At 32.7% G+C, this 20557-nt stretch overlaps 1 protein-coding gene across 1 annotated transcript in view; it reads left to right on the top strand.

Annotated features, from left to right (window-relative positions):
• The window catches only part of LOC133572820 (rho guanine nucleotide exchange factor 17-like), a 158221-nt gene that overhangs the window by 90122 nt on the left and 47542 nt on the right, over nt 1–20557 (top strand). Inside the window, exons 2-3 of the mRNA XM_061925848.1 lie at nt 7155–7232; nt 17308–17490. Of these exons, the coding sequence (XP_061781832.1) occupies nt 7155–7232; nt 17308–17490 (261 nt within the window). The remainder of the gene's footprint in view (nt 1–7154; nt 7233–17307; nt 17491–20557) is intronic.

The raw sequence follows: 20557 nt of genomic DNA, 5'->3' as shown, positions 1-20557 counted from the left end.
TATTATTATTATTATTATGTTCATGTTAGCATTTAAGATGGCTACCGATCAGTGCTCTAGTTGCCTGCTAGGGATTAGCACCCTAGTTGTCAGCTAACGATTGGCGTGTTAGTTGCCAGCCAGCAGTTGGCACGCGAGTTGTCAGATAGCAATTAGCGCACCAGTTGCCAGCTAGCAATTAAAGCCTAGCAATCAGCGGGCTATTTGTCAGCTAGCGATTAGCGCTCTAGTTGCCAGGTAGCGACTGGTGCGTCAGTTGCCAGCTAGCCTTTGGCACACTAGTTGTCAACCAAAGATTAGCTCTCTAGTTGTCAGTTAACAATGAGCAATTTAGCGCTCTTGGGATTAGTGCACTCGTCAGCTCCGGATTAGCGCAGCTAGTAATTAGCGCGCTAGTTGCCAGCTAACAATTATCGCTCTAGTTTCCAATTAATAATTAGGACTTTAGTCACCAGCTAACAATTAGCGCTCTAGTTTCCAATTAATAATTAGGACTTTAGTCACCAGCTAACAATTAGCGCTCTAGTTGCCAGCTAACAATTATCGCTCTAGTTTCCAATTAATAATTAGGGCTTTAGTCACCAGCTAACAATTAGCGCTCTAGTTGCCAGCTAACAATTAGCACTTTAGTTGCTAGCTAACAATTAGTTCTTTAGTTTGATTGATTGATTTAAACTTTTATTGGTAACACCCGAATACGTTTTTCAACTTGTTTAAATCGGGGTCCACGTTAATCAATTCATGGTAGTTGCCAGTTAACAATTAGCACTTTAGTTGCCAACTAACAATTAGCGCTGCAGTTGGGAACTAACTATTATTGCTCTAGTTTCCAGTTAACAATTAGCTTTTTAGTCAACAGCTAACAATTAGCGCTCTAGTTGCCAGCTAACAGTTAGCACTTTAATTTCCAGCTAACATTTAGCGCTTTAGTTGCCAGCTAACAGTTAGCACTTTAGTTGCCAGCTAACACTTTAGATGCCAGCTAACAATTAGCGCTTTAGTTGCCAGCTAACAGTTAGCACTTTAGTTGCCAGCTAACACTTTAGATGCCAGCTAACAATTAGCGCTTTAGTTGCCAGCTAACAATTAGAGCTCTAGTTTCTAGCTAACAATTAGCGCTTTAGTTGCCAGCTAACAATTAGCACTTTAGTTGCCAGCTAACAATTAGTTCTTTAGTTTGATTGATTGATTGAAACTTTTATTGGTAACACCCAAATACGTTTTTCAACTTGTTTAAGTCGGGGTCCACGTTAATCAATTCATGGTAGTTGCCAGTTAACAATTAGCGCTTTAGTTGCCAACTAACAATTAGCGCTGCAGTTGGGAACTAACAATTATTGCTCTAGTTTCCAGCTAACAATTAGCATTTTAGTCAACAGCTAACAATTAGCGCTCTAGTTGCCAGCTAACAGTTAGCACTTTAATTTCCAGCTAACAATTAGCGCTTTAGTTGCCAGCTAACAGTTAGCACTTTAGTTGCCAGCTAACACTTTAGATGCCAGCTAACAATTAGCGCTTTAGTTGCCAGCTAACAGTTAGCACTTTAGTTGCCAGCTAACACTTTAGATGCCAGCTAACAATTAGCGCTTTAGTTGCCAGCTAACAATTAGAGCTCCAGTTTCTAGCTAACAATTAGCGCTTTAGTTGCCAGCTAACAATTAGAGCTCTAGTTGCCAGCTACCAATTAGCACTTTAATTGCCAGCTAGCGATTAGCGCTCTAGTTGCCAGGTAGCGACTGGTGCGTCAGTTGCCAGCTAGCCTTTGGCACACTAGTTGTCAGCCGAAGATTAGCACTCTAGTTGTCAGTTAGCAATGAGCTCCGGATTAGCGCAGATAGTAATTAGCGTGCTAGTTGCCAGCTAACAATTAGCACTTTAGTTGCCAGCTAACAATTATCGCTCTAGTTTCCAATTAATAATTAGGACTTTAGTCACCAGCTAACAATTAGCGCTTTAGTTGCCAGCTAACAATTAGCACTTTAGTTGCCAACTAACAATTAGCGCTTTAGTTGCCAGCTAACTATTAACACTTTAGTTGCCAACTAACAATTAGAGCTCTAGTTTCCAGCTAACAATTAGCGCTTTAGTTGCCAGCTAACACTTTAGTTGCCAGCTAACAATTAGCGCTTTACTTGCCAGCTAACACTTTAGTTACCAGCTAACAATTAGCGCTTTATTTGCCAGCTAGCAATTAGCACTTTAGTTGCCAGCTAACACTTTAGTTGCCAGCTAGCAATTAGCACTTTAGTTGCCAGCTAACACTTTAGTTGCCAGCTAACAATTAGCGCTTTAGTTGCCAGCTAACAATCAGCACTTTAGTTGCCAGTTAACTCTTAGTACTTTAGTTGCCAGCTAACACTTTAGTTGCCAGCTAACAATTAGCACTTTAGTTGCCAGCTAACAATTTGCACTTTAGTTGCCAGCTAACAATTATCGCTCTAGTTTCCAATTAATAATTAGGACTTTAGTCACCAGCTAACAATTAGCACTTTAGTTGCCAAATAACAATTAGCGCTTTAGTTGCCAGCTAACAATTAGCGCTTTAGTTGCCAGCTAACAATTAACACTTTAGTTGCCAACTAACAATTAGCGCTTTAGTTGCCAGCTAACTATTAGCACTTTAGTTGCCAACTAACAATTAGCGCTTTAGTTGCCAGCTAACTATTAGCACTTTAGTTGCCAACTAACAGTTAGAGCTCTAGTTTCCAGCTAACAATTAGCGCTTTAGTTGCCAGCTAACACTTTAGTTGCCAGCTAACAATTAGCGCTCTAGTTTCCAATTAATAATTAGGACTTTAGTCACCAGCTAACAATTAGCACTTTAGTTGCCAACTAACAATTAGCGCTTTAGTTGCCAGCTAACAATTAGCACTTTAGTTGCCAGCTAACACGTTAGTTGCCAGCTAACAATTAGCGCTTTAGTTGCCAGCTAACAATCAACACTTTAGTTGCCAACTAACTCTTAGTACTTTAGTTGCCAGCTAACAATTAGAGCTCTAGTTTCCAGCTAACAATTAGCGCTTTAGTGATCAGCTAGCGATTAGTGCTCTATATTTATTTTTTTAAGTAACACAAAAAATAACTTTGCAATATTCAATAAATAATCAATAGTTGGAGGTCTGTCCATGCATTCAGAATGTTGATGTACCAATCATTTGAATAATCCTAATAGCAATCTTATGTTGATTGATATTCTTTTCACACTCTTTATTTCTGAGGCTTCATGAAAACCTGCAGAGAGTTTTTATGACAACTTTTATTGAGTTGCCTCATTTCGTCACCGACTAAGTTAGCATAAAAAAAGAGTTTTATGAGTCCTACAGGGATTATACTCAAATATACGTCGTCCTTTTGTTTCCCCCTTGCTATTTATGTATTTTTGATCTCTTTGGAGATGCCATGACGATGTGAGTTGAGTCAGGCCCTGCCCGCTGACTATTGAGCTTCCGGAGCCGGGGTTGCCATGGTTACCTGGTTAGTGACTCAAAACGAGCATTATTTCGCCTCCTTCTGATGTGCGTCGTTCTGACGACTCTTTTATTGTGTTATGGTAAGACCTGCTACACCAATACAACCTGGGATTTGATTGGCACACACACACACACACACACACACACACACACACACACACACACACACACACACACACACACACACACACACACACACACACACACACACACACTAGACTGAGTGATGGATCCCACCTTTGTCTGTTCTCTCAAGGGGTTTTAATGTCAGTCTTTCCCACAGGACTGTGATCTGTTAGTGGCAGGACTGGAGGCCTGATGATGTCATCGTTAAATTTGCATGACTGAAGCCATAAAAGAAGAGAATAAAAATCAGGAAAAGCATGATCAATGTGTGTAGAACTAGAGCTGATATCAATATATATCACGATAGACATAATGTGTTCATGAGCGATGGTGTAAAGGTAGTACCAAACCTATTTGTGGCGGGAAACACTTGACGTTTGTGTCTAATTGACTCACATTCAATTACCAGCCTAATTATGGATGAATAAAGAATATTCGTAATGTGCTTAATCGATTGATTGATCGTCAACTTAGATGTGTCATCAATTAAAATCTAATTGGAATTGAATAAATACATGTTTAATTTTTTGGGATGTAATTCATCTTTTGATTGTAATAAATTATTTCAGTAGATTTTTTAAAAATCAAATTATGAAATAATGACATCAACAATTAAATAATCCAATAATTAAATTAAAAAAAATATTCAATAATTAAATGAATAGGTTGAATAGAGTAGTATTTAATGATTTAATTAATTACTTCAATATTTCAGTAATTATTTATTAATGAGTGATTTCATGATATAATGGATTATTAGATATGTTAAATAAATAATAAAAAAATATTATTAAATAATGAAATCAATAATTAAATAAATCCACCCATCCATTTTCTACCGCTTGTCCCGTTCGGGGTCGCGGGGCCAACACAGATCGACAGACAACATTCACAAATGATCCAATAAATTGTATTAAAACAATTTAATAAATAATTAAATGAATAGTTTGATTAGACGAATGGGTGAATTAAAATTAATTTTTTTCATTGAATTAGTTATAATTGATTTCTTTATTTCATTATTTAATCAATTATTTATTAACATAATAAATAATTTAATGAATAATTATTTACATTTTAAAAATCAATAGTTTAATAAATTAATTACATGACTAAATTGATTAGATGGTTGGATTAATTGAAATTGTATTTAATCATTTAATTAATCATATCAATATTTACTGAATTATTTCTGAAATTGATCATTGATTTCATTATTTCATGATTTAACCGATTATTTATTAAATATAATACATCCATCCATCCATTTTCTACCGTTTGTCCCTTTTGGGGTCACGGGGGGGTGCTGGAGCCTATCTCAGCTGCATTCGGGCGGAAGGCGGGGTACACCCTGGACAAGTCGCCATCTCATCGCAGGGCCAACACAGATGGACAGACAACGTTCACAAATGATCCAAAAAATTAATTTAAAAACAATTTAATAATTAATTAAATGAATAGTTTGATTAGACGAATGAGTGAATTAGAATGACATTTTATCATTGAATTAGTTACTTTAAAATTTAATTATTTCATAGTTTATAATTGATTTCTTTATTTCATTATTTAATCAACTATTTATTAAACGTAATAAATAATTTAATGAATAATTATTTACATTTTAAAAATCAATCGTTTAATAAATTAATTACATGACTAAATTGATTAGATGGTTGGATTAATTGAAATTGTATTTAATCATTTAATTAATCATCCATCCTTCCATCCATCCATCCATCCATCCATTTTCTACCGCTTATTCCTTTCGGGGTGGCGGGGGGCGCTGGAGCCTATCTCAGCAACAATCGAGCGGGAGGCGGGGTACACCCTGGACAAGTCGCCACCTCATCATCACCTAATCATATCAATATTTAATGAATTATTTCTGAAATTTATCATTGATTTCATTATTTCATGATTTAACCGATTATTTATTAAATATAATACATCCATCCATCCATTTTTTACCGCTTGTCCCTTTTGGGGTCACGGGGGGGGTGCTGGAGCCTATCTCAGCTGCATTCGGGCGGAAGGCGGTGTACACCCTGGACAAGTCGCCACCTCATCGCGGGGCCAACACAGATGGACAGACAATGTTCACAAATGATCCAAAAAATGTATTTAAAACAATTTAATAATTAATTAAATGAATAGTTTGATTAGACGAATGAGTGAATTAAAATGACATTTTATCATTGAATTAGTTACTTTAAAATGTAATTATTTCATAATTTATAATGGATTTCTTTATTTCATTATTTAATCGGCTATTTATTAAACGTTATAAATAATTTAATGAATAATTATTTACATTTTAAAAATCAATAGTTTAATAAATTAATTACATGACTAAATTGATTAGATGATTGGATTAATTGAAATTGTATTTAATCATTTAATTAATCATCCATCCATCCATCCATCCATTTTCTACCGCTTATTCCCTTCGGGGTGGCGGGGGGCGCTGGAGCCTATCTCAGCAACAATCGAGCGGGAGGCGGGGTACACCCTGGACAAGTCGCCACCTCATCATCACCTAATCATATCAATATTTAATGAATTATTTCTGAAATTTATCATTGATTTCATTATTTCATGATTTAACCGATTATTTATTAAATATAATACATCCATCCATCCATTTTTTACCGCTTGTCCCTTTTGGGGTCACGGGGGGGGGTTGCTGGAGCCTATCTCAGCTGCATTCGGGCGGAAGGCGGTGTACACCCTGGACAAGTCGCCATTCCATCGCGGGGCCAACACAGATGGACAGACAACGTTCACAAATTATCCAAAAAATTAATTTAAAAACAATTTAATAATTAATTAAATGAATAGTTTGATTAGACGAATGAGTGAATTAAAATGACATTTTATCATTGAATTAGTTACTTTAAAATGTAATTATTTCATAATTTATAATTTATTTTTTTATTTCATTATTTAATCGGCTATTTATAATTAATTATTAAAATTTTGAAAACTTTGTTAAATAAATTAATTAAATGACTAAATTGATTAGATTTGAAATTTAATTTAATCATTTAATTAATGATTTCAATATTTAATGAATTATTTCTGAAATTGATCATTGATTTCATTATGTCATGACTTAGCCGATTATTTATTAAATATAATACATAATTTGATACATTTTTAAAATGTGAAATAATGAGATCAATAATTTAATGAATTGATTAAAAATTTAAAAACGTAATCAAATTATTAAATGTAATTTTTCATTAAAAAAAATTGTAGTTATAATATAATTAATAACACATGTAAGAAATGATCTGAATATTCATTTAATTTTGTCCTATTTGACCCTCCATAGGTTGTTGTTCAGTCTCATCTCGTTTGCACTTGGGTATGAGAAGTTGAAGTACCGTACACCCACGCTGTCTTTGAAACAGGGGTTCAGAACATTCAGAGATGTATCCTCTCGTCCCGTGAAGCCCAAATATTTATTTCATGTCAATCGATTGTCAAGGATGATGACTGGTCTCCGTAAAGATTTGCTGACCAGTGAATGTTGACCTTGTGCTGCTGTCTTCACAGGACATGAGGAAACATGTCATGATGACCCTGCTGGACACGGAGAGATCCTACGTGGACTCACTGCGCACTCTCACTCAGGTAACTGTCACTCAGGTAACCTCCATCTTTCTTCCCTCCACAGCGTGACGCTGGCACATTGCTCCGGGCGGGAACAAAAGGTGCTTCCTAATCCACTTACGGTCGGTCCGGCTAATCTGCCGAGCTCGGCACGTCTCGCTGTCGTCAGCGTTATCAGCGCCTCCGGCTTTCAGGGCTTTTACATTTCTTTATTCATCCAATTATTCACTCAAAAAGCACCTGACAGTAAATCATCTATTGTTAAAATCCCCCAATTCAGACGGTGATCCGGATCACCCTCAAAATGTGTAACCACCAGAGGTGGGACCAAGTCATTGTTTTGCAAGTCACAAGTAAGTCTCAAGTCTTTGCCCTCAAGTCCGAGTCAAGTCCCGAGTCAAGACAGGCAAGCCCCGAGTCAAGTCCAAAGTCAAGACTGGAAAGTCTCAAGTCAAGTCCTAAGTCCTGCATTTTGAGTTTCGAGTCCTTTCAAGTCCTTTCAACCACAGACTAATATATTAACACAGATTGTGTATGCTTTTCAAACGCTGTATTTATTTTTTAAAACAAGTGCATTTTAAATTGCAGGAAAGAAAATTGTGCTGACATTGCACTTTATAATAGCACTATTAACCAGTCATTTTAAACATTAACTCATTCCTTTACAGAACAAACACATTGAAAAATAAAGTGCAAATGTACTTATTTGTACAAAAGTGTTAACATTGAAAAAACATGACATATACGTGAACATAACAAAAAAGTTGTACTTTTTATATGTCAGGGCCCTATGCTGCATTGCATCTGCAAAAGACCAAATTAGCCAAGAGTCTGTCAGTCATTTGTGCACGATGGGGGCGTAGTATGATGCCACCATGGCTGAAAACTCGCTCCACTGGAGCACTGGAGGCAGGCACTGCCAAGACTCTCATGGCCACTCGGAACAGTGAAGGAAGAGTCTTCATGTTCAATGCCCAGAACAAAAGGGGGGGAGAGTTTTTTTGGGTTGGTGCACTACTTGTAAGTGTATCTTGTGTTTTTTATGTTGATTTAATTAAAAAAAGAAAAAAATATATATATATATTTCTTGTGCGGCCCGATACCAATCGATCCACGGACCAGTACCGGGCCACGGCCCGGTGGTTGGGGACCACTGAGGTAAACAACCAACAGTATGTCAGAAAGCTAGCTAAAACGGTACACATATTCATAATATAGTATACATTTTAACTGACCTTTATTTTATTATTTTTGTCTTTTTTTAGGTGGCTAAAATACGCGGTGCTGCTGACCGCCGTCTAACGTTACGTGTGATATATTGACTAACGTAACCCTGCTTAAAAAATCACTGAACAAAAAGTATGAATAAGGTAGTGAACTGCAACAGATTCCCGTGTTTGCAATAACGTTATAACGTTAGCAGTGAGTTTACAGCCTCACTGCAAATAAAAGTCACGTTACTTAGCCAATAAACGTTATCTTACATTCAAAACTTACCGTTCTTTGTGCAACTTCAAATGCCGGACGAAGTTGGAAGTTGTTGCCTCTCCATCAGTAATTTTCGAACCGCATGTGTTGCATACTGCAAACCGTTTTGTGTTGACCACCTCGTAATTTTTATACCCAAACAAAATTATTTTAGGTATCATTTTTTGTTCACTGGCGTGTGGTTTGGACATGTCTTCTTCGTTGGTTGTCCTGCAATTTGATTGGATGAATGCTGTGTGATGAAAACAAAGTAGATCTAATTTGATTGGCTGTTGTACTGAGACCACACCAGCTGACACACGCAACGCTGATAGACAAGTACACAATGAAAAATACGGAGCGCTCCCGAATAACTTTTTCATCTTTGGGTTTTGGGGAAAGTAGCAAGTCGTGTCAAGTCATGTCAATTCAAAAGGCTCAAGTCCAAGTGAAGTCACAAGTCATTGATGTTAAAGTCTAAGTCGAGTTGCAAGTCTTTTTACATTTTGTCAAGTCGAGTCTAAAGTCATCAAATTCATGACTCGAGTCTGACTCGAGTCCAAGTCATGTGACTCGAGTCCACACCTCTGGTAACCACTTGTTCTTAGTGATGAGTAAATGACACCGGAGTGAGTGTGTGACACACTCACTAGATGTATTAACACTAGGCTTGTACAGTATACCAGTACTGGTATAGTAACGCGATACTAATGAATCATATTCGGTACTATACCGCCTCTAAAAAAGTACCGGTCCCGGTTTTGGTTAAAATAAAGCCAATAATGGCATTTTTTTGTGGTGCCCTTTATTTAGAAAAGTATCGAAATACATTTTGGTACCGGTACCAAAATATTTGGTATCGGGACAACCCTACACTGCACTCATACTGGTAGTGTTCCATAATGTTCATCCACTATCTGACGGATTAAAATAGTCATTGATAGTTAATACATACTTGCCAACCCTCCCGAATTTTCCGGGAGACTGCCGAAATTCAGCGCCTCCCCCGAAAACCTCCCGGGACAAATATTCTCCCGAAAATCTCCCGATTTTCAGCCGGAGCTGGAGGCCACGCCCCCCTCCAGCTCCATGCGGGACCTGAGTGAGGACAGCCTTTTTTCAGACGGGAAGACAACAGGGTGACAAGACCTAAATCATCCATACTAGAGATAAATTGTATTTTTATGTTTATCTTACCTAAAAATAAATATATTTACTAATTAAAAAAAAAAAAAACGAAATATATTTTTACTATATTTTGCTAAAAACATCAAAATTAATTGTATTTTTTTATTTGTATTTTTTCTGACTCCTTATTACATCCAGCCATAGAATTACACATTAAAATAAACATATTTGAAATAATTAATTTTAAATGATCATAATTCATTTAAAATGACCATATTTAATTATTAAAATAATTGCTTTAGCATTTTATTCATTACATTTTGAAGCTCTCAGAAGCCAAGTTATGTTATATTCCTTAAGATTTATTTATGCAAGTTTGAAGTATCAATTATCTAAACACAGTTTTGTTTGCATATTTTCAGTATATATATATATATATATATATATATATATATATATATATATATATATATATATATATATATATATATATTTATGTATGAAATACTTGACTTGGTGAATTCTAGCTGTCAATATACTCCTCCCCTCTTAACCACGCCCCCAACCACGCCCCGCCCCACCCCTGACCACGCCCCTCGCCCCCCCACCTCCCGAAATCGGAGGTCTCAAGGTTGGCAAGTATGAGTTAATAAATAAATATTTTTTTAATAGGGGTGTCCCGATACAATCTTTTCACTTACGATACCAATATTGGAGCCTTAAGTAATGGCTGATACCAATCTTAATCTGATATCAGCACAACTTTTATTATTTTGCAGTGTGGAATATTACAAAAAGGTTTTGATTAAGTGAAATGAATGGTACTTATGAAAAAAAATAACCTTATGACACATTTATGCTTTTGAAGTGGAGTGGTCAATTAATTTTTAGTGGCCACGCTAATTAAATTAGGTTCATGGTGCAGCAAGTTGGATAATGCGGACACGTTTGTTACTGGACACTTCCCAAATAGTGCCTTGGAGACTTTGTATTGCTAACAGGTAAGTTGCAAAATATTTGAGGCTGATGTGTATACCTGCAAAATTAGCTAAAAAAAAAAAAGCTAAAATGCTAACATTAGCTTAAAAAAAATAGCCTACTTACGTAAGCATACTAACAGGTAACCTTCAAAATACCAAATACTTGAGGCTGAGGTGTATACGTGCAAAAATTTTCATCAAAAAAAAAAAAAGCTAGCATGCTAATATTAGAATGCTAACAATTGTATGTTGCGGGCCATTAAAGAAATTAGCTACAAACCACACTTTGGACACCACTGGTCTACAACATGTACGCCATTTTTTATTGTTTCATGTCCGCCATGACTTGACTGTGTGTGTGTGCTAAAATATGAGCAAATATAATAGCATGCTCACAGTATTATGCTTACAATAGCACACTTACAGTTAGCATTAGTGAAATACCAAAATATATAAGGTGCATAACTGCAAAATTAGCTTAAAAAAAAGAAGAAGCTAGAATGCTAACATTAGCCTGCTAAAATGCTAACTGTAGCTTTAAAAAAAAACTAGCCTACTTACCTAAGCATACTAACAGGTAACCTTCAAGTTACGAAATATTTGAGGCTGAGGTGTATACCTGCAAAATTTTCACACACAAAAAAACATGTACGCCATTTTTAATTGTTTCATGTCCGCCATGACTTGACTGTGTGTGTGTGCTAAAATATGAGCAAAATAAGTTCAAATATAATAGCATGCTCACAGTATTATGCTTACAATAGCATACTTACAGTTAGCATTAGTGAAATACCAAAATATATAAGGTGCATAACTGCAAAATTAGCTTAAAAAAAAAAAAGAAGCTAAAATGCTAACTGTAGCTTAAAAAAAACCTAGCCTACTTACCTAAGCATACTAACAGGTAACCTTCAAATTACGAAATATTTGAGGCTGAGGTGTATACCTGCAAAATTTTCACACAAAAAAAAAAAGCTAGCATGCTAATATTAAAAGGCTAACGATTGTTTGTCCATCCATTTTAATTGTTTTGTGTCAGCAATTTCCGACTGTGTGTTGAATAAAAATGTGGTCCGTTTAGCACAAAAGAGTGAGTGATGCTGAGATGTATTCAGTGACGCATCACAGCCATCTGATCTAGTGAGCAACTCTCACTCCGAGGCTCTTGCATAACACTCTGCATGTCCAAGTTCATGGAGGGAATTAAAAAAGAGTTTGTCTTCCTCCAGAGTCACTTCTCAACAAATCACTGGCCGTATCAAATGTGGTCAAGTCCCAATGATGTCTGAATGTGGTCAAGTCCCAATGATGTCTGAATGTCGTCAACTCCCAATGATGTCTGAATGTGGTCAAGTCCCAATGATATCTGAATGTGGTCAAGTCCCAATGATGTCTGAATGTGGTCAAGTCCCAATGATGTCTGAATGTGGTCAAGTCCCTATGATGTCTGAATGTGGTCAAGTCCCCATGATGTCTGAATGTGGTCATGTCCCTATGATGTCTGAATGTGGTCAAGTCCCAATGATGTCTGAATGTGGTCAAGTCCCCATGATGTCTGAATGTGGTCAAGTCCCCATGATGTCTGAATGTCGTCAAGTCCCCATGATGTCTGAATGTGGTCAAGTCCCAATGATGTCTGAATGTGGTCAAGTCCCAATGATGTCTGAATGTGGTCAAGTCCCTATGATGTCTGAATGTGGTCAAGTCCCCATGATGTCTGAATGTGGTCATGTCCCTATGATGTCTGAATGTGGTCAAGTCCCAATGATGTCTGAATGTGGTCAAGTCCCCATGATGTCTGAATGTGGTCAAGTCCCCATGATGTCTGAATGTCGTCAAGTCCCAATGATGTCTGAATGTGGTCAAGTCCCAATGATGTCTGAATGTCGTCAACTCCCAATGATGTCTGAATGTGGTCAAGTCCCAATGATGTCTGAATGTCGTCAACTCCCAATGATGTCTGAATGTGGTCAAGTCCCAATGATATCTGAATGTGGTGATGATGAAATAGGAATGGGGTGAACTTCCATGGAAGCAAACACACACTGAGAGTGTGTTGTGTTGTGTTGTGTTGTGTTGTGTTGTGTTGTGTTGTGTTGTGTGTGCGATACTTTCATGTGTGTTTCAAAGGGACTTTTATGTGTTTGTGTCCAGCTGATGTTGACATTTCCTGTCTGTGACGCCGTTCAACAAACGCTTCATTCATTAATAAACGTTCAGAGCGTCCAAAACATACAGAGCCATTTTAAACACCTTCATAATCCTAGTTGAAACGGCGAATATGCACAAAAATACATGAGTAATATTTAAAAAAATAAAAATAAACTAACATGAAAAAACAGGAATGAGTTGAGATTTTAACCACAAAAAGGCTTACCGGTAGTTAAAATATTAACTGTACAGAAAAAATAAATGAGTGATGCAAGTTTCAATAGAAAAATATTATTTTAAAAGTAAATATTCTAAAAAGATAATTAAAATAAAATAAAGCAATAGGTAACAAGAGTAAAGTGACATTTTAACCCCCACAGTCGTAGTTAAAACATTGATTGAGTAGAAAAAAATATGTGAGAGAGTTTAATGATGCAACTTCCATTAAAAAAAAAAATGTTTTAAGTAAATATAAAAAATCAAAAAAAAAATCATAGAAAATAGATAACAGGAATCGACTTCGATTTTAACCCTAAAATCGTAGTTCAAATATAAATTGTAGACTATTAAAACAATTTTGTGAACTTAATGATGCAACTTCTTCTGTAAATAAAAGTATTTTAAAAAGAAACAAATAACGTGAAAAAAATTGTTAACAGTAATGAGCTGAGATTTTAACTACAAAAAGTCATAGTTATTAATAAAAATAAATCAGTGGTGCAAGTTTCAATAGAAAACTATTATTTTAAAAGTAAATATTGAAAAAAAAATGTTTTTAATGAAATAAAACAATAGGTAACAAGCATAAAGAACGTTTTTAACCCCCGCAGTCATAGTTAAAACATTGATTGTGTAGAAAAAGTAAGTGAGAGACTTTAATGATGCAACTTCCGTTCTAAAACATATTTTTTCAAGTCAATTTTTTTTTTAAATATTACAAAAATATGGATGGATGGAAAAACAAAAATCAAAAAATAGATAACTGGAATTGACTGCAATTTTAACCCTCAGTCGTAATTATAATATACATTTTAGACAACTAAAAAAAATTTCATGAACTTGATATGATTTTTTTATGAAAAAAATTTAAAAAAATTAGCAAAAACCATGAAAAAAATAAGAAACAGGATTGAGCTGAGATTTTAACCACAAAAAGTCATAGTTTAAATATTAACTGTACAGAAAAAATAAATGAGTGATGCAAGTTTCAATAGAAAAATATTATTTTAAAAGTAAATATTCTAAAAAGATAATTAAAATAAAATAAAGCAATAGGTAACAAGAATAAAGTGAGTTTTTAACCCCCACAGTCGTAGTTAAAACATTGATTGAGTAGAAAAAAATATGTGAGAGAGTTTAATGATGCAACTTCCATTAAAAAAAAAAATGTTTTAAGTAAATATAAAAAATCAAAAAAAATCATAGAAAATAGATAACAGGAATCGACTTCGATTTTAACCCTAAAATCGTAGTTCAAATATAAATTGTAGACTATTATAAAACAATTTTGTGAACTTAATGATGCAACTTCTTATGTAAATAAAAGTATTTTAAAAATAAACAAATAACATGAAAAAAATTGTTAACAGTAATGAGCTGAGATTTTAACTACAAAAAGTCATAGTTATTAATAAAAATAAATCAGTGGTGCAAGTTTCAATAGAAAACTATTATTTTAAAAGTAAATATTGAAAAAAAAATGTTTTAAATAAAATAAAACAATAAGTAACAAGCATTAAGAAAGTTTTTAACCCCCGCTGTCATAGTTAAAACATTGATTGTGGAGAAAAAGTAAGTGAGAGACTTTAATGATGCAACTTCCGTTATAAAACATATTTTTTCAAGTCCAATTTTTTTTAAATATTACAAAAATATGGATGGATGGAAAAACAAAAACCAAAAAATAGATAACTGGAATTGACTGCAATTTTAACCCTCAGTCGTAATTATAATATACATTTTAGACAACTAAAAAAATTTCATGAACTTGATATGATTTTTTTATGAAAAATAATTTTAAAAAATTAGCAAAAACCATGAAAAAAATAAGAAACAGGATTGAGCTGAGATTTTAACCACAAAAAGGCTTAGTTAAAATATTAACTGTACAGAAAAAATAAATGAGTGATGCAAGTTTCAATAGAAAAATATTATTTTAAAAGTAAATATTCTAAAAAGATAATTAAAATAAAATAAAGCAATAGGTAACAAGAGTAAAGTGAGTTTTTAACTCCCACAGTCGTAGTTAAAATATTGATTGAGTAGAAAAAAATATGTGAGAGAGTTTAATGATGCAACTTCCATTAAAAAAAAAATGTTTTAAGTAAATATAAAAAATATAAAAAAAATCATAGAAAATAGATAACAGGAATCGACTTTGATTTTAACCCTAAAATCGTAGTTCAAATATAAATTGTAGAGTATTAAAACAATTTTGTGAACTTAATGATGCAACTTCTTATGTAAATAAAAGTATTTTAAAAATAAACAAATAACATGAAAAAAATTGTTAACAGTAATGAGCTGAGATTTTAACTACAAAAAGTCATAGTTATTAATACAAATAAATCAGTGGTGCAAGTTTCAATAGAAAACTATTATTTTAAAAGTAAATATTGAAAAAAAAATGTTTTTAATAAAATAAAACAATAGGTAACAAGCACAAAGAACGTTTTTAACCCCCACAGTCATAGTTAAAACATTGATTGTGTAGAAAAAGTAAGTGAGAGACTTTAGTGATGCAACTTCCGTTCTAAAACATATTTTTTCAAGTCAAATTTTTTTTTAAATATTACAAAAATATGGATGGATGGAAAAACAAAAATCAAAAAATAGATAACTGGAATTGACTGCAATTTTAACCCTCAGTCGTAATTATAATGTACATTTTAGACAACTAAAAAAATTTCATGAACTTGATATGATTTTTTTTATGAAAAATAATTTAAAAAATTAGCAAAAACCATGAAAAAAATAAGAAACAGGATTGAGCTGAGATTTTAACCACAAAAAGTCATAGTTAAAATATTAACTGTACAGAAAAAAATAAATGAGTGATGCAAGTTTCAATAGAAAAATATTATTTTAAAAGTAAATATTCTAAAAAGATAATTAAAATAAAATAAAGCAATAAGTAACAAGAATAAAGTGAGTTTTTAACTCCCACAGTCGTAGTTAAAACATTGATTGAGTAGAAAAAAATATGTGAGAGAGATTAATGATGCAACTTCCATTAAAAAAAAAAATGTTTTAAGTAAATATAAAAAATCAAAAAAAAATCATAGAAAATAGATAACAGGAATCGACTTCGATTTTAACCCTAAAATCGTAGTTCAAATATTAATTGTAGACTATTAAAACAATTTTGTGAACTTAATGATACAACTTCTTATGTAAATAAAAGTATTTTAAAAATAAACAAATAACATGAAAAAAATTGTTAACAGTAATGAGCTGAGATTTTAACTACAAAAAGTCATAGTTATTAATAAAAATAAATCAGTGGTGCAAGTTTCAATAGAAAACTATGATTTTAAAAGTAAATATTGAAAAAAAAAATGTTTTTAATAAAATAAAACAATAGGTAACAAGCACAAAGAAATTTTTTAACCCCCGCAGTCATAGTTAAAACATTGATTGTGTAGAAAAAGTAAGTGAGAGACTTTAATGATGCAACTTCCGTTATAAAACATATTTTTTCAAGTCAAATTTTTTTTTAAATATTACAAAAATATGGATGGATGGAAAAACAAAAATCAAAAAATAGATAACTGGAATTGACTGCAATTTTAACCCTCAGTCGTAATTATAATATACATTTTAGACAACTAAAAAAATTTCATGAACTTGATATGATTTTTTAATGAAAAATAATTTTAAAAAATTAGCAAAAACAATGAAAAAAATAAGAAACAGGATTGAGCTAAGATTGTAACCACAAAAAGTCATAGTTAAAATATTAACTGTACAGAAAAAATAAATGAGCGAATTTAATGATGCAAGTCTCCATAGAAATATATTATTTTAAAAGTAAATATTCTAAAAAAATAATTAAAATAAAATAAAGCAATAGGTTACAAGAATAAGGTGAGTTTGTGTTAGTTAGGTACTTAGTTAGTTAACTCAAAAAGATATGCGGGGATTTTCATCTACCTGTCAGGAAATGTCAGACATGGGATTCTTTACTATTGGGACATAAGTTTTGGGTCAAGTGTGTGTGTTTTTTTGTTAAATATGCAATCTGCACAGGACACTTTGAGCGTCCACTCATACCTTTAATGTCCTTGGGATGCAAATGATGTATTATAATAATGATAATAACTCCAGTTATCACTATTGGCTTATTAACATGTCGTCTTCCTTCTTCACAGGGCTACATGCGTCCTCTCAAGCAACCGGACGGCGGCTCCATTGTGGACCCGCTGCTGGTGGACGAGATGTTCTACCAGATCCCCGAGATCCTGGAGCACCACGAGGACTTCCTGGAGCAGGTGGGCGGCTGCGTCAACCAATGGCACGACCGGCAGACAGTCGGACACATCCTCATCCAATCTGTGAGTATATGGGTCTGGAATGGATACATACAAAATATATATATATATATATATATATATATATATATATATATATATATATATATATATATATATATGAAAAAAAAATTTCAAGTAAATATAAAAAAATCAAAAAAAATCATAGAAAATAGATAACAGGAATCGACTTCGATTTTAACCCTAAAATCGTAGTTCAAATATAAATTGTAGATATATATATATATATATATATATATATATATATATATATGTATATATATTATTGAAAGTATTTTAAAAATAAACAAATACCATGAAAAAAATAGTTAACAGGAATGAGCTGCAATTTTAACCACAAAAAGTTATTTGTAAAATATTAACTGTACAAAAAAAATTAATGAGTGAATTTAATGATGCCAGTTTCAATGGAAAAATTTTATTTTAAATGTAAATATTCTAAAAATTAAATAAAGCAATAGGTAACAAGAACACAGTCGTAGTTAAAACATTTATTGTGTAGGAAAAAATAAGTGAGAGAGTTTAATGATGCAATTTCCGTTATAAAACATATTTTTTCAAGTAAATATTTCTTAAAATATTGCAAAAATAAACAAAAATCATAAAAAATAGATAACAGGAATCAACTGCGATTTTAATCATCACAGTCGTTATTAAAATATAAATTGTAGACAACTAAAAAAATGTAGTGAACTTGATATGACTTCTTAATAGAAAGTATTTAAAAAAAATAAAAAAAACATGAAAAAATAAGAAACAGGATTGAGCTGAGATTTTAACAACAAAAGGTCATAGTTAAAATATTAACTGTATGGAAAAAATAAATGAGTGAATTTAATGATGCACGTTTCAATGGAAAAAATATTATTTTAAAAGTAAATATTCAAAAAATTAAATAAAGCAATAGGTAACAAGAACACAGTCGTAGTTAAAACATTTATTGTGTAGGAAAAAAATAAGTGAGAGAGTTTAATGATGCAACTTCCGTTATAAAACATATATTTTTTCAAGTAAATATTTCTTAAAATATTTAAAAAATCATAAAAAATAGATAACAGGAATCAACTGCGATTTTAATCATCACAGTCGTTATTAAAATATAAATTGTAGACAACTAAAAAAATGTAGTGAACTTGATATGACTTCTTAATAGAAAGTATTTAAAAAAAATAAAAATAAAACATGAAAAAATAAGAAACAGGATTGAGCTGAGATTTTAACAACAAAAGGTCATAGTTAAAATATTAACTGTACAGAAAAAATAAATGAGTGAATTTAATGATGCCAGTTTCAATGGAAAAAATATTATTTTAAAAGTAAATATTCAAAAAATTAAATAAAGCAATAGGTAACAAGAACACAGTCGTAGTTAAAACATTTATTGTGTAGGAAAAAATAAGTGAGAGAGTTTAATGATGCAACTTCCGTTATAAAACATATATTTTTTCAAGTAAATATTTCTTAAAATATTACAAAAATCATAAAAAATAGATAACAGGAATCAACTGCGATTTTAATCATCACAGTCGTTATTAAAATATAAATTGTAGACAACTAAAAAAATGTAGTGAACTTGATATGACTTCTTAAGAGAAAGTATTTAAAAAAAAACAAAAAAACCATGAAAAAATAGGAAACAGGATTGAGCTGAGATTTTAACAACAAAAGGTCATAGTTAAAATATTAACTGTACGGAAAAAATAAATGAGTGAATTTAATGATGCAAGTTTCAATGGAAAAAATATTATTTTAAAATTAAATATTCAAAAAATAAACAAATACATAATAAAAAATAGAAATAAAATAAAACAAAGCAATAGGTAACGGGAGTAAAGACAGTTTTTAAATTTCTTTAAATCTTGAAATTTCTCACACCGCTCAATGCGCCGTGAAGGACACCCACTGTAACTTTGTGTTGTCAAGCGCAACATTTGGGACACACCTTCAGGGGCCTGACAAGCACACGTGTGTCAAATTTCAGCAAGGTTGGTTGAAAAACATCAAGCAAAAGGGGGCGGGACTTTGCAATTAAACTTCCAAAAGTAACCATTTGTCCAGTGGATATAAAAGTGTTACATGTATGCTCAGGGCCGGCCCGTGGCATAGGCCGTATAGGCAAATGCTAAGGGCGCCGTCCATCAGGGGGCGCCACGCCAGTGCCACAAATGTTGGAGAAAAAAAATAAAAAATAAAAGTTGGTACTATTACTTCTAAATACAAAAAATAATCCCACGTTAATTAAAATGCAAAGTAATGCTTATTTAATAGAAATATTATTTGTTACAACATTACGACCCCCCCGCCCCTCCCTCCCCCCGCACGGTGCGCCCCCTCCCTTCCCGTATCATGACTCTTTTTGGACGTCACCACATCAAAAAATCAACACAAGATGTCAAAAGGGCCAAAACTGTCAGGTGCCCAGGGAAGAAAAAAGAGAAAAGAGGAGGAGAAACGAGAAAAGACAGAGGTAGCAGGTAGGTAACGTTAGCCCATACTTGCCAACCCTCCCGAATTTTACGGGAGACTCCCGAAATTAAGCGCCTCTCCCGAAAACCTCCCGGGACAAATATTCTCCCGAAAATCTCCCTATTGATGGGAGGACAACAGGGTGACAAGAACTAAATCATCCAGAGTATAGATAAATTGTATTATTATGTTTATCTTACCTAAAAATAAAAATATTTATTTAATTTAAAAAAAAAAAAAAACTAAATACATTTTTACTATATTTTGCTAAAAATTAATTGTATTTTTATTTGTATTTTTTCTGACTCCTTATTACATCCAGCCATATAATTATACATTAAAATAAACATATTTGAAATAATTAATTTTAAATTATCATAATAATTCATTTAAAATGACCATATTTAATTATTAAAATAATTGCTTGTTTATCAACAACTTTAGCATTTTATTCATTACATTTTGAAGCTCTCAGAAGCCAAGTTATGTTATATTCCTTAATATTTATTTATGTAAGTTTGAAGTATCAATTATCTAAACACAGTTTTGTTTGCATATTTTCAGGATATATATATATATATATATATATATATATATATATATA

This window comes from Nerophis lumbriciformis, linkage group LG30 (assembly GCF_033978685.3).
Source record: "Nerophis lumbriciformis linkage group LG30, RoL_Nlum_v2.1, whole genome shotgun sequence".
NCBI lineage: Eukaryota > Metazoa > Chordata > Actinopteri > Syngnathiformes > Syngnathidae > Nerophis > Nerophis lumbriciformis.
The sequence above is the reverse complement of the archived record's forward strand: the minus strand, read 5'-3'. Positions and strand labels throughout refer to the sequence as shown.